At 41.1% G+C, this 23,184-nt stretch overlaps 1 protein-coding gene across 1 annotated transcript in view; it reads left to right on the top strand.

Annotated features, from left to right (window-relative positions):
- Positions 1-931: 931 nt before the first annotated feature.
- Positions 932-23,184, top strand: part of LOC125261810 (NXPE family member 3-like) — a 29,913-nt gene continuing 7,660 nt past the window's right edge. The window contains exons 1-5 of the mRNA XM_048180359.1: positions 932-990; positions 1,080-1,141; positions 11,745-12,104; positions 12,320-12,735; positions 12,849-12,919. Coding sequence (XP_048036316.1) covers positions 954-990; positions 1,080-1,141; positions 11,745-12,104; positions 12,320-12,735; positions 12,849-12,919 — 946 coding nt within the window. The 5' untranslated portion in view covers positions 932-953. The remainder of the gene's footprint in view (positions 991-1,079; positions 1,142-11,744; positions 12,105-12,319; positions 12,736-12,848; positions 12,920-23,184) is intronic.

Below are 23,184 nucleotides of genomic sequence, written 5' to 3'. Positions count from 1 at the left end.
GTTGTCAGTTATAATCATCAAAATTAAAAGAAATAAACATTTGAAATATATCAGTCTGTGTGTAATGAATGCATATAATATACAAGTTTCACTTTTTGAATGGAATTAGTGAAATAAATAAACTTTTTCCTGATATTCTAATTATATGACCAGCACCTGTGTATATATATGAGTGAAATGGTTTCTCACAAGAAAAAAAAAAAAATTAGGGTAAGACTTGATTTTGTTTACACCAAGAATTGATTGGATCATTGGATTGTTGTGGTTTGCTACTGCTGTGATCTTGTGAGTGACAGGTCAAAAAAGGACAAAGAAAAGATTTAAAATAACCTGGTTGCAGAAGTGTTCATAATAGGGCATGTTACGTTGTTCACAATTACATTCAAATTCCTACTGAAATGTTAAATAATCCACCGGTCATTATTTAAGTAATGCAGATTGATCTTGAATAAAAATCAGCAGTTTTTGTAGGATTTAACCCTACTACAGACATTTTGCATATAACATCTTATATCTTCTCATGCAAGAAACACAAGACAAAGACTTTTGTGACTGCCTCTACTGGAAAAATTTGTTTGAAGTTTGAATATCTTGGTTAATTATTAATCACCTACATCCTGGATCATATTTCCCTGTGTGCTGACAGGTTCTGTATATCTTCTCATCTGTAAGTAATTTTTTTGTTTTGTTTTGTTTGTTTGTTTTTGCTAAACAGGAAAAACTGATAATCCCTGAATTTTGTTGTTCCCATAGCCAGAATATCTTCACTATTTGAAAAGGAGTTAGCATCTAAAGTCAAACTGCCTAAACATTATAGCGTTCTTTCAACTGAATGTCATGTAATCTGTGGGACCGCCTCATTTTCTGAGCACTGTGGCCATTGGTTTAAATTCACGTGAATGTACTTCGCTCACAAGCGGATGTAAAATTATTCTAGGAGAACAGACTTAGCCATGGTCATACTATCCACAAAGACATCAAATCCACCAGGTAGTTTATGAACTTGATTATATTTGTCATATATGTGTGGTTTTATGTTTTGAAGGAGTTGGAAATTGATAATTTCTGTGTATTTTCAGTCTGCAGGTTAAGAGAATATTTATTACTACTGGCATGTTTTCTTTGCACATCATCCTGTCTGGTAAGTTTATAAGAAAAGTTATAAATTAAAAAATCAGACTATTAAATAAATACAGATTTTTTTTTTTCTCTCTGACAACACAGGTTTGTGTGCATTCAGCTAAGCTGGACTGAGAATACATTTTAATTGTCCGTTTAAATCATAAATTTGAATTTAGGTATATGAATTAAAGGTGCTAAAGAGGATCTTTTTGTCGACTGAGAAACCAAAGACTGTTACTGAGTTTTTGAAATGAGCGCATGCGTAAGAACAACCCCCCTCGTTCACAGCTCATTTCGAGGGAATGCCTCCCAAAACTCGTGCACGAGTATTGGAACACGAGTGTTTACCACCGGCATTCGCTGTGTCGTGTTAGTGGATTCATTATGTCGGACTCACCGCAGGTAACTCATAATCTGCAGTTGTTACTCCTGTCTCCTGACAAAAACATTGCATGCAGCGCCTGTGGAGTGTGGAAAGTTACTGGAGCGCGCAGCCGTGCACGTCCTGCACAAGGAACGTCACGGCAGTGATTGACAAGCCAGAGGGCCAATCGATTGGCTGATGTTTTTAAGGCCCTAGCTCGTGCACAGATGATGTATATTAATATTATTCCTTTCAGTGCACCTAATAAATAGTCTTTTATCAGTTAGTAAAGTAATATTTCAAAAATGTATAAAACAAAACATCCTCTTTAGCACCTTTAAACCAAAAAAAAGTAGAAATTTGTGTAACTACTGTAAATTTACAGTTTAAAATAATAAAATCAGGTTTTAGCAGGAATTAATGGATTTTTATGTTTGACATGTATTTTTTACAAAGTTGCCTGAACACATTATGATGGACTTGTTTGGTATTGAATTTAGTTTAGAAAAATATGGCAGAAAAAGAAATACCAAAGAAATAAATAGACTAAATATAAATTCATCCTGTCATTCCATCTCAAATTGTAATTCAATACTTTTATATATTATTTCGTTATTATGGAGTAATTATTATAGACATGACTTTATTCCTGTGTATTATCTCATAATCGAATATTATATAACATTGTGTCACAAGAGGGGTTTAAAGACAACACCTTCTGCATGAATTGTGTAGTGTGATGGTACACTGAGAATGGTCAACATTTCTAGCATTCATAAATAATAGTGACTGCTGTAAAGAAGTTTTGTCTCAGTCTTGCCCATAGGCGTCATTTTCGGGTGGGACACATGAGACGTGCCTCGTGATATTGATATGTCTTAGCTATGTAAACATTATCACTGATCTGTTAACGGCTATAATAGTAAACATACGAGTCTCCATAAACTCTTGGCATCTGAGCCACTAAAGACACAGTGGTGCAATTTTATTTATGAAGGGAATGTGGCTAGATAAATTCATATAGCAGTATGTGTAAGTCATTAACACTGGAATACTTCACACGATCGTCTCAAAGATAGATCGATACCAACTGATCCAATTTCATATATATATTTATTTTGTGATTTTTGCAAATTCTTCCTGAATGTGTTTAGTTATCACGTTGCTAATGTACTGTTAAATGTGGCTAAAGTTACCATTGCTTCTTACTGTATTCACAGAGACCAGAGCCTTTTTGTTATTTTCATTTTAAACCCAAAAACACATGTAGTCTGTATCATAAATGCATCTCCATTAGGGCTACAACTAACGATTATTTTGATAATCGATTAGTTGGCCGATTATTTTTCAGATGAATTGGATAAAAATCCTAATTTATTTATTTTTATTTCATTGACAAAAACACACTATTGCACATCCTGCCCAATGTACTTCAAACAAATGTGCCAGCTGAATGCTATGAAAACATAGTCATTTATTACACTACCTGTCATAATAAAGAAATGACACAAATATTTTAGGAATCTATCTATCCAAAACTTGTTTGAAAATAAAAAATGGTATTGCCATTTATTAGGAAAATACCAAACTGAAACAACTAATAGGTTCTAAATAATATTCACACATAATATCCAAAAAAAACCTTAACAGTCTCTGTTCTTATTGACTGTAACTGGGCATCTGAAAAAAACAACAACTAGTGTTTTACTTGCTTTCTTGTTAAACAGTAAAATCAATAATTCATGGATAACAACAATAAATATATTGTAGCTTTAGAAATACTGCTGTAACTAAAGAGCTTACACATACTGGTGGATTAATCATTACAGAAACATGGAAAATGATTTTAGCAATCACCAATACTGATAGTTTATTCTGCCCTGACCTGTGACACAAACCATACATTGGGTATCAGATGTCTAGTAACTTTAGCACTGTATATAGTGAATATAGTTTAAATCTCTACATTAAAAATGAAGATAGTAATAAAGGAAAACACAAACTCAGTGTTAACCAACAGGCAAGATAAATGTTCTGCAGGAGCACACACATTCACTCTGGACACAATCACCTCTTACTGTCATTTCTTTATCCTGTAAATAAGCTAAGAAACATCTTACATTTATATTCAATTACATGTTATCCCTTTACAGTATACTCTCATAAAATACTTGAATGACATGTTGATTTTTGAATCTAAATTTAACTTTAAACAACAGATATTTCAACATGTAAATGCTCACGTGAATTTGTAACATTTACAGATAAGGATATAGCCGTAGAATGAACGCTCGGGCATGCTTCAGAGCGCCTAGTGTAAGTACACCCTGATATTATATCTTGTCAAAAAGGGCATTATCAGTCACCTTTAAATCAATGATCGTTTGCCGCTGTTATCAACAGTGCTCGTGCACAATGCGTGGTCTCTTCACACAGACAAGCGCTTCAGTCTGTCACTGTTGCAGACTCTCTATTTGTTCCGGTGAAATCACAAAACAAAATGCACACAAACGTGTCCCTGCTCTTGATACACTCACTGGTGAACATCTTTTGTTTTAATGAGGAAAAAAAAATAAACGGGCAGATTAGAAATCATTAACGCGGATCTAACTATTTATTCACTAACGTAAATAGGCTACTCTCAAACAACATATTATAGTAGATGTAATGGTAACATTTTACACTAAGGTTCATTTGTTAACATTAGTTAATGTATTAACCCTCAGGGGTCTGAGGATTTTTGGGGCCTTGGAGAAGTTTTGACATGCCCTGACATTTGTGCTTTTTTCAGTTGTTCATAAACATATTAATGGAAAAAGTGTCATTACACTGTATTCAGCACAAACTAGGCTACAATAATATGTGAGGAGCATGTATGTGCATGTTTGTGTTTTTGAAGGAATAACGTTTATGCGTGGTTATTGAAAAACCAAAAAACTTAAGTCACTGAAATAAAGCCAAAAAATATATATTAAATCTGTGTTCACAAGACTTCTGGGTATTGGAGGTTGTAGACGAGAGTTTTTGCTTCAAAATGAGGTAAAAAATTATGCTGCCTGCTTGTTCATATAAAACAATAGAGAGATTTAAATTTTCTAAAACATCTTTGGTCAAGAAACACAGTATGCGTGGAGGCATGAATCATCATGAATAATGGGTGATTCTCACCTGAGAAGACAAAAGAATCGCATAATGAGCTGTAATGGCCTGCATAAATAATGAGCTCTTTCAGTCAGGTAAGCTGTGAAAAAACTTTCTGTTGATCATGTCTCAAATCTCAAATCTCATGGTGTAAATCAAACATACAGAAAAAACAGCAATACTGTGAAATATTATTACAATTTAAAATAATGGTATTCTATTATATTCTTTAAAATATCATGTATTTCTGTGATGCAAAGTGTCTGAACAGTTATGTTACCATATGGCATTTCATATAGGCTTTTAGCTTAAAAACATGCACATTTGGAGAAATATTGATGGATTCTCATATGTCTATGTCAATTTTCTATACAAAGGAGTAATATTTATTCAATATTTATTGTCATCACTATGAGCGCTGGATACTGTTTTTAATTCATACTTGCAGCCGGAGGGCGCTCTGTGCACCTTTAGTCCACAAATTCATATAAAGAAGAACAGGAACCAGGAACTAACGACATGTCTTCTAGAGGTCGCTAACCATGGCTTTAACATCCAGATAAACACTTTTCAAGACTATAAATACATGATTGAGACGATGAATGCATGCATTGCCTCAGAATTTGCCTCTGAATAGCGCTCACTCTGTGGGCATGGCCGCATTAGAGGATAATGAGCTGAATCACGGACTTCTGACATGGCTCTCTTTTCATACAGATTACATAAACACAGAATTTTTGTTTTCGATTTGACTTACACGATTTAAAACCTTCTTTAGACACAAGTATAATTTTTTTGTCATTAGTATTCACTAAGTTACAGTTCATTTTCTGAGAACTATCAGATTGGACTTCGTTCAGAGGGAGACGAGAGATCACGCATCATGTTAGTTTTCTTTATTTTACAAAAAGCACAACATTTTGTTTTTACTCTGAGTGTACACAAATAAAAGAAGATATTCCACAGATTAAAATGGTGTATAACTCTTAATTGTATGTACAACATTGACGGAGTATTTTGAGTCTCTTTCACACTGGTTAGAAAAAAACTGCGGTGATCACGCCGGCGTGAGTTAACGCCGACCCGAGGGAGTTAACTAACATGAGCTAACCATGAGCAATACATTTGTTACAGTAGGATTAATCTTTGTTAACTTTACAGCAGTTCTGTAATGATTCATCACAAGAGCTGGGATCCATTTGCGTGCTTTATTAATACAATAGCGTAGTCAGACAGGCTGGGTCAAACAGGGGCAGCAGGGACAGGCAGAATCAAGGTTAGAGTACAGGCAGTGGTCAGGTCAGGCAGATATCACTCACAAAACAGTAGACAAGGCAAGGGTCAAGACAGGCGGCGATGGTTCGTAAACAGGAGACAACAGATTCAGCAACAGGCAATCAGACAGGATATGAACGCTCAGAAATGTACACCATGGTAATACAAGACTTTGCGAAGCATGAGTGGAACTGAGAGTCTTTTATAGTCCGGGTTATGGGACTATAAAATAAATAAAAAAACTAATCAGTCCGAGGCACGAGCTTGTGGGAAATGTAGTGTTGTGTGCATGCGTGTGTGTCAGTACTCAGGCGAGGGCTCCCTCCGATGGCCAGAGGAGGGAATCACGGAGTTCATCTCTGTGACAGAGCCCCCCTCCTGCGAGCGCCTCCTGGTGCGAGGAAGCATCCGACGGCGAGGTCTTCCACATGGTCGAGGGGCTGGTCTCTCTGGGTGACGTTGGTGGAATTCCTCCACTAAGCTGGGGTCTAGGATATCATCCGAGCCAAACCCATTGACTGGGATGGTACTCAGGACCAGGACAACGGTGCCGATCAGCCTGTTCCCTCAGACGACGGACGGCGTGCTGCAGGTGAGTATGTGCTCTGTTCCAGGTTGCTTCACTGCGGTTCATCCAATCGTTAACAGCAGGTACATTGGTGGGCTCACCGGACCAGGGGAACAGTGGTGGTTGGAATCCCAGAATGCATTGGAATGGTGTTAGACTGGTGACTGGTTTGCGAATGGAGTTCTGAGCGTATTCCGCCCATAATAGGTAGCGGGACCAGTCGTTCTGGTGATGGTTACAGTAACTGTGAAGGAAACATGTGAGCTCTTGATTCAGGTGTTCGATTTGCCCGTTAGACTGTGGATGGTTGCCGGAGGTAAGACTGACATTGATATTCAGGGCTTGACAGAAGGCCGACCAGAGACGGGAGGTGAATTGTGGACCACGGTCAGAAACGATGTCTTCAGGTAAGACGTAGATGCGGAAGACCCAATTGCATAAGAGTTCAGCTGTTTGCATGGCTGTGGGTAGCTTTGGTAGAGGGATGAGTCGACAGGCTTTGGAGAAGCAATCAATGACGTTGAGTATGGTGGTGTAATTGTTGGATGCGGGGAGATCAGTGACAAAGTCTATTGCAATGTGTGACCAAGGACGCTGAGGAAGAGGTAATGGCGGTAATAAACCGGCTGGCAACTGATGAGATGGTTTGTGAATGTTACAGGTTGGGCACTGTTTGATGAACTGGGTTGTGTCTCTGCAGAGCGTTGGCCACCAGAAGCAGTTCTGTAGGAGGTTGATGGTGGCAGTGATGCCCGGGTGACCAGAAGCAGGTAGGCAGTGGACCATCTCCATTACACGGTGTCTGAAATCCTCGGAGACGAAGACCTTATCCGCTGGGCACTCCGGTGGGACCTCGAGCTGAGCGTTGGCCTGTTCCAACTCGGTCATAATATCCCACTGTATGGGTGCAACAACAATGGAGGTAGGTAAGACAGTTTCTGTGGTATGTATAGTTTGTTCACCTTCAAATTGTCGTGACAGTGCGTCGGCCTTGACATTCTTGGAGCCTGGACGGTAGGTGACTGTGAAGTTAAAGCGGGAGAAGAATAGGGACCAGCGGGCCTGGCGAGGGTTGAGTCTCTTTGCTGTTCGAAGGTACTCGAGGTTTTTGTGATCTGTGAACACTACGAATGGATGAGTAGCTCCCTCCAACCAATGGCGCCATTCCTCGAAGGCGGCTTTCATGGCAAGTAGCTCCTGGTCCCCGACATCGTAGTTCCTCTCTGCAGCCGAGAGTTTCCTGGATTGGAAAGCACAAGGATATAGTTTAGGTGGATTACCTTGCCTTTGCGAGAGTATTGCCCCAAGACCTGTGCTGGATGCATCGACTTCAACAATGATTGGGAGTGATGGATCAGGGTGATGTAGTATGGGAGCTGATGTGAAGCGTTCTTTTAGGACCTGGAAGGCTTGGATGGTGGGAGGTGACCACTGGAGATGCGTGCTTCCCTTCTTGACCACGCTAGTAAGAGGAGTGGCTATCATGCTGAAGTTGCAGATGAAGCGCCGGTAAAAGTTTGTGAAGCCCAGGAAGCATTGTAACTCCTTGAGGGTGTTGAGGCCAGTTGAGGATTGTGGCTACTTTATTCTCATCCATCGCTACACCCTCTGGGCTGATAATATACCCCAGGAACGACGTGGAAGTTTACTCATAGTGGCCAGTAGCTGTGGAGAAAGCGGTCTTCCACTCATCCCCCTCCTTGATGCGGATGAGATTGTAGGTGCTGCGGAGGTCTAACTTAGAAAAGAATTTGGCGGTGCAAAGTTGTTCGAGTGCTGCTGGTACTAACGGTAGTGGATATCTGAATTTCACAGTTATTTCATTCAAACCTCGATAGTCGATGCAGGGACGAAGTCCACCATCCTTCTTGCTGACAAAGAAGAATCCTGCTGAAGCTGGAGATGTTGAAGGACGAATGAACCCCTTAGCCAGTTCCTCCTCAATGTATTTCTTCATGGATTCAGACTCGGGTTGTGACAGAGGAAATATACGGCCCTTGGGTGGAGTAGTTCCTGGAAACAGATCGATTGCACAGTCATAACAGCGGTGAGGAGGTAATTGAGATGCACGCACCTTGCTGAAAGCTATGGCTAGATCTTGATATTCGCTGAGCAGGTTGAGGTTTGATGGGATCTCAGTGGGTTCAGTAGCCTCAGTAGACTGGATGGACCTGATGGATAAGGGTGGTTGACATGACAGGCATTTCTCTTGACATTGTTCGTTCCAGTGTGTGATCTGACCCTCTCTCCAGCAGATTTGTGGGTTGTGTGTACGCAGCCATGGGAGACCTAGGATGATGGATGAAGTAGAAGTGGGTAAGATATGGAACTGTATTTTCTTAGTGTGAAACAAATTGGTTTGCATGGTGATAGGTTGAGTGATGGAGCTGACGTGACCCGAGCCCAGTGGTCGGCCATCTATTGCTTCCACTGTGAGAGAAGAGGAACACTGGATTAGAGGAACATTATGTTTATCTGCTTACCCCCAGCGCATCCACGATGTAGGTGTCTTTGTTTCTTCAGTAGAACACAAATGATGATTTTTAACTCCAACCGCTGCCGTCTGTCAGTCTTATAATGTGTGTCGATGGGAACTTACTTTATAAGAGTAAATAAAACTTGCTTAGACAAATCCAAATTAAACCCTGCGGCTCGTGACGACACATTGATGTCCTAAGACACGAAACGATCAGTTTGTGCGAGAAATCGAACAGTATTTATATCATTTTTTACCTTTATATCATTTAAAATGATATAAATACTGTTCAGTTTCTCGCACAAACCGATCGTTTCGTGTCTTAAGACATCAATATGTCATCACGAGCCGCAGGGTTTAATTTGGATTTGTCTGTCGTGTTTTATTTACTCTTATAGTCCAAGTTCCCGCTGACTTGCATTATACCACTGACAGACGGCAGCGGTTGGAGTTAAAAATCATCATTTGTGTTCTACTGAAGAAACAAAGACACCTACATCTTGGATGCTCTGGGGGTAAGCAGATAAACATAAAATTTTCATTTTTGGGTGAACTATCCCTTTAAGCAACAGCTGCTGATGGAACGGCAACAGCAGCTGGAAGTAAACGGTTAACTGCTATAGCTAAAGAATGCAGAAATCACTAAGCAACAGTAAAGAGGATGGCATAGGGGATAATTTAATCATTTGACAAAATACAAAAAAAGAAAGTGATTTTAAAAAGCAAGAGAATGGTTGCTTTGGGTATTTACTCATATACAGAGACAATTACAATGCCACATACCATAAAACATAATATTAATTTTCTTAATCTGTCACGTAGTAATGACTACGACAAATCAGCTGTTCTCGTGTAGTAGACAGTTACAGTAGAACGTCGCAAAGTAGTAGGTAAAGTTGCGCATGTGCAATAGAACGCCAGAATGCCGTTGCCGTTCCACCAGAGGCTGTTGTTTAAAAATAATGGTGGACTCGCTGTGAACTCACTCAGGGTGGTTCTATGTTCAAACGGCAGTGTCTGTCAACATTCGTGGGCGGAGCCTGTGACATCACACTGCCAGGGATCTGGAAATGGCTTGTTCTGAGACACTGCTTATGATTTATGGGGATTCAAAAAAAAGAGTTGGTGGATTTTTATCACTATAGGGTGGTTGTGTACACACATTGCTAACAGACATTTATGTCCAAACACCACGCAAAAGTTAATTTTGCATAACAGGTCCCCTTAAAATTAGACTAGAGCACATGAATTGATCTAGAGTGACTTAAAAGTTGCATGAATTATGATTTTACTGTTCAGACTGAGGTTGCATTGCAAAACTTCTGACCTGTGTCAGATTTAGTACCACATATGGAATTTTATCGATTAATTATATTATATCCATTATATCCATTTGGGAATTTTTACTGATTAATGATTTCTGAAGGATCACGTGACACTGAAGACTGGAGTAAAGCTTTGCCATCACAGGAAAAATGATCCTACATTTTAAAATATATTGAATTAGAAAATGGTTCTTTTAAATTGTAATAATACTGTATTTCACAATATTACCGTTTTTACTTTGTTTCTGAACAAATAAATACAGTCTTGAACATAAGAGACTTTTTTCAAAAGCATGAAAAGTGCACATTAGTAGTAGTAGTGTATGATTTGACTAGACAGTTTGCATATAATTATCAATGGATTCAGAAAACATGTTCAAACATGTGAATAGAAATTGTATTTTTGTGTTAAATAAATGCTTTACAAATTTAATTTTCTAAATTTATTCATGCAGCTTATCTCAGACTGCAATCAATGAGCAAACAAAAAGGGAAAAAAGGCAGGATTTATCTTAAATGTCTGGTTGGCTTGCAATATCATGTTTATATTGTGTTTGGATGCTAGACGCTATAAGTTGCTTTCACAGGAAGTAACATTTCAATAAAAACATTGAAGTAAATAGTCATTGCTGGAAATGAAACACTGTCTTGTCTAGTCATATTAGTGTGTATTAGCAGGTTACACATATATTTTTATATATATTTAAGTATTTTTAGAGTGGAGGGAGACTGACTCGTATACATCATTCACAGTGCTTCATGGGTGGAGCTAAAGAGCTCTTTTGTCATGTTTTGCTTGTTGCGACTCTCTAATTGGTGGAAGTATTCTCAATTATTTTAGTAGTGGGGAAGCCGGTTAAATGTCTGACATCTCCTGATGAGAACTTAGTTCCCTTCGATGTTCCCTATTGACTTGTTGTTTAAAGGCAACTCTTTACTTGATGCTTTTGAATCCATGACATTGGCGCTGCTACTCTCCTGTTTGAGGTACATAGTAGGACCCATTCACACTTGTGCATGATTTCATCAACCGCCAAGAGCTCCGCACGTCCTGATATTGCTGAGTTAGATGCGTTCCTGGGTCAACATATTTTGTTGATCCTGGAAAGACATTCTAGTCTGAAAATTTAGTCTTAACTGTATATTCCTACCCCTAAACCTAACCCTACCCATAAGTTATCCCAAAAATCAGAGGGAAATGATAGATGAATAACACTGATGTAGAAGCACCAATTCATGATTTTAAGCCTAAACTTGACATAATCTGTAAACTTGTCCCTCAAATCTGATTTGTTGATTTGAATGTTGTTCCAGGATCAACAAAAATGTTGACCCAAGAACATGTTGAACTCAGCAAAATCAGGTTATGCAAGAGATCCACGTAACTTTGTCCAGAATGTATCTTCATCCATAATGAACATTAAGCAGAAAAAAAATGGAATTTGTTGTGATTGATATCCTGTCCTCTCTCAGGCTCTATGGGTATTGAATGGTGGGATCCAAATAAGACTATTTCAGCCACCCAGACCTAAACCAGTTCCTCGAAATAATAATTATTCATCCACAATATCTGCTCTTGACATGGGAATCAGTGAAGAGGAGTGGGAAAGGCTACAGAAGGCTCTGGACTGGCCCGGTCCAGATCAAGAAATCACTCAGCTGAATCAGAGCACAAGTCCAGTCCACTCAACATTCTCTATTGTGGGACTCAAGGAGAGTTACAAAGTGGGAGAAAAGATCTCCGTTACCATCACAGCCAGAGACCACAACAAGAACCTGAAAAGATATGGAGGAGATTTCTTCCAAGCAAAACTATTCAATTCAAAGCTCAAGGTGTGTTTATTTTATAACGTACTGTATATTATTTTATAATCAATTTTTATACAAAAAAGTACACTGACATTTGTCATATTTATTTTGATTTGCCTGTTAATTGGATTATTTATAATATTATTACTAATACATATTATGTTTAGGTTCATAAGCTTGCTTTACCTGTAGACATTAGTTTTCTGCATTACACTTAACCTTCTCCATTCTTCTTGAAGGCGAGTGTGTACGGGGAGGTTGAGGATCACCGTAATGGGACTTACTCTGTTGCTCTTCTTCTGCCCTGGGAAGGTCAGGCACAAGTTTATGTACGTCTAGAGCACTCCAGTGAGGCTGTGCGGATTCTTAAAAAATACAGGGAGTCCTCCTTCCCACGCAGCCACTATAACGGCCACTTTGAAGGACCAGGACCCAATAATAACAGGATTAGTGAAGTAGTACAGTGTAATCTTAAATGGGGTGCAGATGGAAGTTGGAGGAAAGGCGACTGCTGCTGTGAGTATAAGGATATAAAAACAGGGACAGTGTGGCAGTGTGAGAGACCGAAGAAACTTTCTTGTGACAACCTGGTTCATCACTCAAGAGGAGGTTTGGAAGACCCATTAAATCCTTTTGAGAAGCAACTTCTTACAAAGTAAGTGGGAAAAGATTCAAATTGAATTTCAAAAGAATTGTAGAAATGTTAATTATTTTATTATTATTATATTAAAAAATATTATTTCAAAGGTAAATATTATTATTTCACAGGAAATTAACAAATGTGGCTCTTACTGGAGACAAAAAAATATTAAATGTCCTTCCCAGCCCTGCAGGCATTGGTACGTTTACATATGATTCATGTACGTTTTGACCATTTAATTTCCTGTTTTGGAAAAGATTAATGAGAAAGGATTTTTTTTTTTTTTTTTTAACTATTATTATTTCTAAAAAGTTGAGTATTCAGCTTTTTTGTTTATTGTTTACAAATTGGTTTAAATATTTAATTTGCTCACATGGGCGTCACTGATATGGCCCTTTCCAGCCTAAGTGTTAATCAATATGTAACATCTACAGGTGCAAAATGTATATTTTTGTACTTATGGATACATGCTGAAACATCCAATATGGATTATTGACAGCAATTAAACTTAAACATTTTTACATATTTACAGCTAAAGAAATGTAAAATATTTATTAACATTTTATATCAAAAAGATATTTGCCCTTTTACCATTTCATAGATAAATTGTAGATCTCTTAACCTTACCCCCAAATTCAAACATAACCATTATAGGATATAAAAAGAATATATAAAACCTAATAGAAAAAAGAAATGTGTAGGAAAATGACACTTTTAGTAAAAATCCCGCTAACCCCACTCCTACCTCTAAACCTACCCATAACCATTTCTTATTATAAAGAAAAACTTTTAAGAGAATTTAGTCAGAAGTTATTAGCAATTTTGTAAATTTCATTATAACTTTTGACCAAAAAACTGAAACCTTTTTACTACCTTCGGGGCATGGTGCTGAAGACACATACCAAGCTTCGTAATGATGCGCCAATGATTTCATAAAATATAGCATTTTGTGGCAAAATTTAGAAAAATGGCTGGTATGGAAAATTTTGTTTTATTTTTGATCAAACCATTCAGAAGTTATAAGTAGGGATGTCCCGATCACGTTTTTTTACCCTTGAGTCCGAGTCATTTGATTTTGAGTATCAACCGATACCGAGTCCCGATCCGATACTTCAATAATATTTGAAGCGCAAGACTTGAAAGTGAACTCAGTATTTACGCGCTGACTGAAATAAGCGTGTGCGCGCTTCGGATGAGCGCACACAAATCTTCTCACAGCGCGTGCGAGTTCTCTTTCGCGACTTTCTTGAAGGTTTAAATCAGCAAGGCTTAAATGAGTTTAGTTTAAACACAGATAACAACGTGTGTTCAGGTCTCACCTGCGCTCGCCCGCTATCAACGCCCGGGTGATGACGGCGTAAATGACTGGACATTAGAGCAGACGGCACTCGCAGTGAACAGTTTACAAAGAGTGACTGTTTTGTCCACGCTTTCTGATTATCGTTGTTGTAACGTTTTGCGCGTCCATCGACTGAAACATACATTATTTGAACTCTGTCTGTCTGTTTTCCACGTTGCTATTTTAAACAAACCATATTAACCAATAGATGCGATCGTCATTCGAGATTGACCGCGGTGCAAGTGCGTACCGAACCGTAAGTGGATTTTTTACCGAGAACCGTTGCACCCCTAATACATATATATCCGAGTCCTGATCGGAAGGTAACGTCCGATTCCGATCGAGTCTGAAACCATGTGATCGGGCCCGATTTCCGATCACGTGATCGGATCTGGACATCCCTAGTTATAAGCAAAATTTGCCTTTTTTTCATATCTCCTAACCACTAGGTGGCACTGCACCAAAATTGATTGCTCCAGTCTGCTCCTCTCTGCCTCGCTGCTGAATAGTTTGCGTCTGTAGCTCCATAGAGCTTTGTTTTGAATCTATTTATTATCATTACTTGTATATTTTATCATGACCATATATCTGATATTGCCTATCACATTAATCTGACGTCACTAGTGTTTAATCTTTTAATCCAAATCGCTATCACAGCACATTAGCATTCCGCTATCTTGTTAGCTTGTAATCCGGGCCACATACTGTTTTTTCTCTCACACGCTCCTTTTTTCTATGACTATAGTCCATCAAACAACTGGTAAGTCAGATCACTCTACAAACACATACTCTCCTTTTGTTGTTACTTGCACTGCCTGTCACATGCATAGTATAGCTCTCTCTGTCAGTGGTGAGATTTACACATGTGATAAATGCAGGGAGATAGTTAGGCTGACAGAGAGAATCTCAGAATTTGAGACACTGTTTTGGATGTGACTAGCTTAGTGAACTCTGTACATTGTTCGGTTCTGGCTATAGAGCCTGCACAACAGGGCAATTGGGTGACTGTGAGGCGGCCTAGTCATGGAAAACATTGCTCTTCCATTCCGATAAGAACATCAAACAGGTTCTCCCCACTCAGTGATTCACCCACTGAGAATCCTGTTCAAAGTGCCCTAGCAATTGGCAATTCTATTACAAGGAACATGAAAATAGAGACACCAGCCACCATAGTCACATGTTTGCCGGGATCCAGAGCGCCTGACATCAAAGCAAATTTAAAAGTGCTGGCTAATACTCTAAAATTATTATTCACATCAGCACAAATGATGTTCGACATCGTCAGTCGGAGATCACTAAAATTAACATTAAAGAGGTGTCTGAACTTGTAAGTACAATGTCAGAAACAGTAACTTGCTCTGGTCCCCTTCCTGTTCATCTGAGTGATGAGATAGTTAGCAGATTATCATCACTCAATGGCTGGTTGTCTAAGTGATGTCCACAGAATAATATAGGTTTCATAGACAATTGTAAAAAATTTTGGGGCAGACCTGACCTGTTGAAAAGAAATGGTATTCATCCCTCCTGGGATGGTGCTGCTCTTCTCTCTAGTAATATGGCACAAAGTCTTAGAGCTGAAACATGACAAACTGGGGCCCAGGTGAGGAAGCAGACAGACTGGCTAAACCGACCATCTGCTAGCTGTCTCATGTCACAGAAGTCAGATAAATCCCAACACATAGAAACTCTTACACCTAGATATTATCACATAGAGACTGTGTCTGTTCCCCAAATTAGTAAATACAAAAAACTTCCAAACCCATTTAAGGGTAAAAATTTAATTGATGTTCAACAAATAAAAAACAGAGATAATACTGATAAACAAATGATAAAGCTTGGGTTGCTGAATATTAGATCCCTTTCTTGAAAAGCACTTATTGTAAATGATATTATCACTGACGGTAATCTAGATTTGCTGTGTTTGACAGAAACCTGGCTAAAACCAGACAATTACATTACTTTAAATGAATCTAGCCCTCAAGGTTACGATTATCGACACAATCCTCGTCAGAAAGGCAAAGGGGGAGGTGTTGCTGTAATTTATAGTAATATCTTCAGTATTACTCAAAAGTCTTTCAAATATAATTATTTTGAAGTGATGGTGCTTTATGTACCGTTATATAAGTTGACATTTGTGCTGGCTACTGTATAAAGGCCACCAGGGCACCATACAGACTTTATCAAAGAATTTGCTGATTTTCTATCAGAATTAGTACTAGCTGCAGATAAAGTCCTTGCTGTTGGTGATTTTAATATCCATGTAGATAATGAAAAAGACGCATTGGGATTGGCATTCACAGACATTCTAAACTCTATTGGAGTTAGACAACATGTCAGGACCCACTCATTGTCGTAATCATACTTTAGATCTAATATTGTCACATGGAATCGATATTGATGCCGTTGAAATTCTGCAGCAAAGCGATGACATCTCAGTTCATTATTTAGTCTTGTGTATACTACACAAACCGCAACCCTGCCATAAATATGGTAGAACCACCACTTCTACCACTAAAGATTGCTTTCCTGATCAGTTTCATCACCTTAGCATACCAGACAGCTTAGAAGACCTCGATGTTGCAACAGAAACTATTGACTAATTAATTAATCCAATGCTGTGGTACAACGAGCACACTTGGGCTTTAAGAGAGCTGCCAGAAAAATGGAGCGCATCTGAAAGTATGATCATATTAGCCCAGTTCTGTCAACACTGCATTGGCTCCCTATTAAACATCATATAGATTTTAAATGGTTTTCTAAATGGTTTAGCTCCCCAGTACCTGCGCAGTCTCAGAATTCTGGACAGTTGATAATACCTAGAATATCAAAATCAACTACAGGCAGTAGATCCTTTTCCTATTTAGCACCTAAACTTTGGAGCAGTCTTCCTATCACTGTTCGGGAAGCAGACACACTCTGTCAGTTTATATCTAGACACATCTGTTTAAACTTGCATACACATAAACCATTATCTACTTCTATAATTCAAATCATGTAAATTGTTAGGCTACAAAGATTAGGTCAGCCAAAACCGGAAACACTTCCCATAACACATGATGTACTCGCTACATCATAAGAAGAATGGTGTCTATGCTAATATTAGTCTCTCTCTGTTTATCCCAAGGTTTGCCGCAGCCTGCCAGATCCAGGCCGTATCCAGATGAGATGAAGGACCTGCAGCCCTGACGTTTCAACTAATCTATCCCCTGTGAAGGCCCACTTCCCTTTCTTTTCCCTATGTATAGATAAAACGTTATCAAAATTATTCCAGTTCGCATAGATCCGCGGACACAACTAATTTTTCTGTATTATGCGGACCAGACAAGTAATTTGGCAAATAACATTTTTTTAAAAAGACCAAGCTTCTGCGCACATACACACTCAAACAAGCAAACCTAAACACATTAATTAACGGCAAGAATGCATTAAAGGTATTCAGTTTTCAGTAGGAAAGGTGTCATTAAGCGACCCCTAAAGTAATAATTAACACTTTTTACAATGTAAGCGATTAAATCAAAAACCAACTTTAGCTTGATAATAATTTTCCTATTGTCACTGTGAAGCTGCTTTGAAACATGTTGTCAGGATAGAGAACTCGAGATTCAATTGCAAGTGACAAACTCTTTTATTAAGAAAATGCACAGACAAAGATGAACAACGTGAATGGTCGGAAGTTGTGGTACAGCTGGTCCTTTGGCAGCACAGGGACTACAATGGGCTGATCTCCAAACGCAATCCAGCGCAGAACACCAGACAGATAAGCATCCACTCTGAACAGAGGCTGGAACACCAGACGAGATAAACATCCACTCAGAACAGCGACAGGAACACAGGAGACGAAAGGCAGAACTGAAAGGAACACAGCTTGAGCCAACAGATGATCGCTAATCAGCGCTCGTGGGTTGCCCAGCAACCACACGTGACAGTCAAGACAGCCACACACACACAAAACAGAACAGGAATCCACAGACCTGCAAACCGTGACAGTACCCCTCCCCCTAGGAACGCCTCTTGGCGTTCCCGTGGACCGTTACATGTCGATTGAATTCATCGATAAGAGAGTGATCCAATATGTCTCTCGCAGGCACCCAACTTCTCTCCTCTGGACCGTAACCTTCCCAGTCCACCAAGTATTGAAATCCGCGTCCCCTCCGCCTTGAGTCCAGAATACGTTTAAATGAATAGACAGGTTCCCCATCCGGGGCAGGCGGATTAAAGGGTGAACGAAAAATAGGCTTAATTTTGGACACATGAAATACCGGATGAATTCTCCTGTATGTCGGAGGAAGTTTGAGGCGAACTGCCACTGGACTAAGGATTTTAGTGACAGTAAACGGGCCAATGAATTTAGGAGCAAGCTTGTTACAAACGGTGCGGAGAGGAATGTTCTGGGTAGAAAGCCACACTTTTTTCGGGAGGCTTTGACCGGTAGCGATCGGCCTGAGCCTTAGTGCGCTCCCACACCTGGAGGAGAGCAGTTCTAGCCTTCTTCCAAGTGCGAGAATGCCTCTGGACAAAAGCGTGAGCGCAGGGGACCACGACTTCGGATTCCAAACTCGGAAAAACAGGTGGCTGCTATCCTAAACTACCTTCAAACGGAGTTAGGCCCATAGACGATACAGGTAACAAGGTATGCGCGTACTCAACCCAAGAGAGCTGTTGGCTCCAGGAGGAAGGATTCTGAGAAACCAAACATCGCAATACTCGTTCCAAATCTTGGTTGGCCCTCTCAGTTTGACCGTTGCTCTGAGGATGATAACCAGAGGAAAGACTAACATTCGCCCCCAGTAAACGACAAAACACATTCCAAAATTTGGACACAAATTGTGGACCCCTGTCAGAGACCACGTCCTTCGGGAGGCCATAAATGTGAAAGACATGATCAATGACAGTAACCGCTGTCTCCCTGGCAGAAGGTAATTTGGGCAGGGGAATAAAATGAGCCGCCTTCGAGAACCGGTCCACCACGGTTAAAATCACCGTGTTGCCCTGGGAGGGAGGGAGGGAGGGAGGGAGGGAGGGAGGGAGGGCAGTAACGAAATCTAGCGCAATATGGGACCAGGGTCTCGAAGGAACTGACAACGGCTGTAGGAACCCCGCTGGAGGTCGATTGGAAGTCTTACCAACTGCGCAAACTGAGCAGGCCAAAACAAAACCACGAATATCTCGAGCCATAGAAGGCCACCAGAATCGTTGCTTAACCAAATAAGCGGTATGATTAACCCCTGGATGACAAGCGACCCTGGAACAATGACCCCAACGGATAACATCGGACCGCAAGTTCTCAGGCACAAATAAACGACTCGGTGGACAACCGGACGAAGGTGTTACCCCTTGTAAGGCACTGCGGACCTTCGATTCGATCTCCCAGACGACCCCAGAGATGACCATTCTCTCCGGTACGATGGAATCGGGAGACGACGGATGCTCGGAACGATCAAAAATACGAGACAAGGCATCGGGCTTGGTGTTTTTGGAGCCCGGGCGGTACGAGATGGAAAAATCAAAATGGCCAAAAAAAAAAGAGCCCACCGAGCCTGCCTAGAGTTCAAGCGTTTAGCAGATCTAATGTACTCTAGGTTCTTGTGATCAGTCCAGACGATAAAAGGTACCCCCGACCCCTCTAACCAATGATGCCACTGTTCCAAGGCCAACTTAACTGCCAACAGCTCTCTGTTACCAGTATCGTAGTTGCGTTCGGTGGGAGTCAAACGATGGGAAAAATAAGCGCAGGGTTGCATCTTACCGTCCGCAGAAGAACGCTGGGAGAGAACCGCTCCAGCCCCAACCTCTGATGCGTCGACCTCCACCACAAACTGATGAGAGGAATCAGGGGTCACCAGAATGGGAGCCGAAACAAAGCAGCTTCTTAGGTTGGAGAATGCAGCTTCGGCTGCACTAGACCACCTGAACGTCAGCTTGGTGGAGGTCAAGGCAGTCAAAGAAGCGGCCAGCTGGCTGTAATTGCGAATAAAACGCGGTAAAAATTGGCAAAGCCCAGAAACCTCTGTAGGGCCTTACGGGAGTCTGGGGTTGGCCAGTCCACCACAGCCTAAATCTTGTCGGGATCCATACGCACTCCCTCGGACGATACGATGAATCCCAAGAACGGTATTGACTGTGCATGAAACACGCATTTCTCCGCCTTGACAAAAAGCCCATTCTCTAGCAGCCTCTGAAGCACTCGTCTGACATGCTGAATATGTTCCTGGAGAGACAAAGAAAAAAATCAATATGTCATCCAGGTAAACATATATGAACTGATCAACCATGTCTCTCAGCACGTCATTGATGAGTGCTTGGAAGACCGCGGGAGCAATGGAAAGCCCAAAAGGCATGACCAAGTATTCAAAGTGCCCCCTGGGGGTATTAAAAGCGGTCTTCCATTCATCCCCCTCCCTGATACGAACCAAATGAACCGTTGCGGCGATCCAACTTCGTAAAAAAGGAAGCTCCCTGCAACCGCTCGAAAGCTGAAGACATCAGCGGTAAAGGATACGTATTCTTTGCCGTGATGTTATTCAGCCCCCGATAGTCAATGCAAGGTCGCAGGGAACCATCCTTCTTAACCACGAAGAAAAACCCGCGCCCGCAGGAGACGAGGAAGGGCGGATGATCTTGGCTGCTAAGGAATCAGAAATATATTTCTCCATGGCCTCCCTTTCCGGAACGGAAAGCGAGTATAACCTGCCCTTAGGCGGAGACGTACCTGGCAATAAGTCTATGGCACAGTCATAGGGATGATGCGGAGGAAGAGAGGCAGCTCAAGACTTACTGAACACTTCCTTCAGGTTCAGGTACTCCTTGGGCACGTTAGACAGGTCCATGGACTCCTCCTGCAACACAGAACACAACACAGAAGAACAGGCAGACACCAAACAAGACGCATGACAAAAACTGCTCCACGCACGAACAGTGTTCTGTTGCAAGTCTATGTGAGGGTTGTGACGTGACAGCCAGGGATGACCCAACACCACAGGAGCCAGAGGGGAACTGATTAAAAATAATCTAATCTCCTCCGTGTGGTTATCCGAAGTGATGAGCTTAATGGACACGGTGCTCTGGGTGACTGACAGCATAACCTGTCCACTGAGCGGGACCATCGGAATACATAGCTGAGCCGCCAGCGAAGCGTCAATGAAACTGCCCTCCGCTCCTGAGTCCACCAAGGCCTGGCAGTAATGGAAGGTGTTGGCCCATTGTAGTCTGACCGGGAGGAGAGTCGCTGAAGAGGATTTCTCCAATGAAACTCCACCCGTCAATAGCCTCAAGTCTACTGATGGGCTCTGGCTTTTACCGGACAATTTGTAACGAAATGTCCACTTGCTCCACAGTAGAGACACAACCCATTTGTCCGTCGACGCTCTCTCTCCTCCCTGGTCAGCCGGGTTCTGCCAACCTGCATGGGTTCATGATCTAAAACGGGGCTGACCGTGTCACCGGCAAACTCCTGCTCCGGGAAGGAACATGAACGTCTCAGTCCGATCAGTCCATCCAGAGTTGTGGGTAAATCCAACCCGATGATCTCCCATTGGACACGGTCAGCCAACCCATGCAGGAAGTTGTCCCACTGTGCCTCCTCGTTCCATCTTGTCTCTGCCACTAGGGAGACAATCAATGGAAAATCAATGGAATAGTCAGTAACTGAACGATCACCCTGTTGCAACTCCGTCAGTTTACGAGCCGCTTCACGTCCCGAAACGGATCGATCAAACACTCTCTTTAACTCTTCCATGAAAGACTGGAACGAGGCGCAGCATGGTGATTGGCTTTCCCACACCGCTGTTCCCCAGAAAGCAGCGCGTCCCGACAGCAGCGTGATCATTAATGCCACCCTGGACTGCTCCGTAGGAAACGACATGGGTTGAAGAGTGAAAAACAATGAGCACTTCATCACAAAAGCTCGACATAAATGTGGCTCACCAGCATATTGAGCAGGAGGTGGAAGACGGGGCTCGGCGCGATGATCCGGCTGTGCTGCGGAAGGGAAAACAGACGGAGGGGTGGGCCAGTGGGCGCTCCACTGATGTCAGATCTAAGGCGCTGGAGCTGGGCAGTAACCTCCGACACCTGTGCCACCAAAGCTTGTACCGCACGACCTGTAGCCAAGATCTGTTCATTTTGTTGATCCAAACGAACATTGTTATTAGCAATGAAGTCTCTCCACTCACCACTTGCTGAATCCATCATGGTCGGATTGTTATGTCAGGATAGATAACTTGAGATTCAATTGCAAGTGACAAACTCCTTTATTAAGGAAATGCACAGACAAAGATGAACAACGTGAATGGTCGGAAGTTGTGGTACAGCTGGTCCTTTGGCAGCACAGGGACTACAATGGACTGATCTCCAAACGCAATCCAGCGCAGAACACCAGACAGATAAACATCCACTCTGAACAGAGGCTGGAACACCAGACGAGATAAACATCCACTCAGAACAGCGACAGGAACCCAGGAGACGAAAGGCAGAACTGAAAGGAACACAGCATGAGCCAACAGAACAATCCGACAATGAACGAACAAACACAGAGACATTAAATAGCAGTGCTGACAAGCAACAGCTGCAGCTGATCGCTAATCAGCGCTCGTGGGTTGCCCAGCAACCACACGTGACAGTCAAGACAGCCACACACACACAAAACAACAGAACAGGAATCCACAGACCTGCGAACCGTGACACATGTATTGTGAGAAGCACGATATATATGAAGATGACTTGACTTGACAAGTAGCTTTAGGTCATGGCTGTAATAACACAGAATATGCTATAGCGTTGCAGTAATATAGCCTCTAAATACATTTTTTAAATACAGAGATAGTATATTAAAAGCACATTTAAGTTCAAATTGCATTGTTTAAAAATAGTACAGCTGAGTACAATTAGATGTTCTTAAGATTATCTTAAGAAGTACTAAAGAAGAATTTTTAGTATATTCAGTACAAAATTAGTGCACAAAAATATTATGGAAATATTATGGAAACGTACTTTTTTTCACCTGGGTACAAGGGATAGGTAGATTCTGGCTAGAATACTTGTTAAATTGTATATACTATCCAATGAGACAATCATTGCTTAGACCCAGGCTTTCCTGCACACCTCTTGTCAAAGCATATGAATAGTTG

Source organism: Megalobrama amblycephala, unplaced genomic scaffold (genome assembly GCF_018812025.1).
Source record: "Megalobrama amblycephala isolate DHTTF-2021 unplaced genomic scaffold, ASM1881202v1 scaffold492, whole genome shotgun sequence".
Classification (NCBI taxonomy): Eukaryota; Metazoa; Chordata; class Actinopteri; order Cypriniformes; family Xenocyprididae; genus Megalobrama; species Megalobrama amblycephala.
Note: the sequence above shows the minus strand (reverse complement) of the source record. Positions and strands in the feature narration are given on the sequence as shown.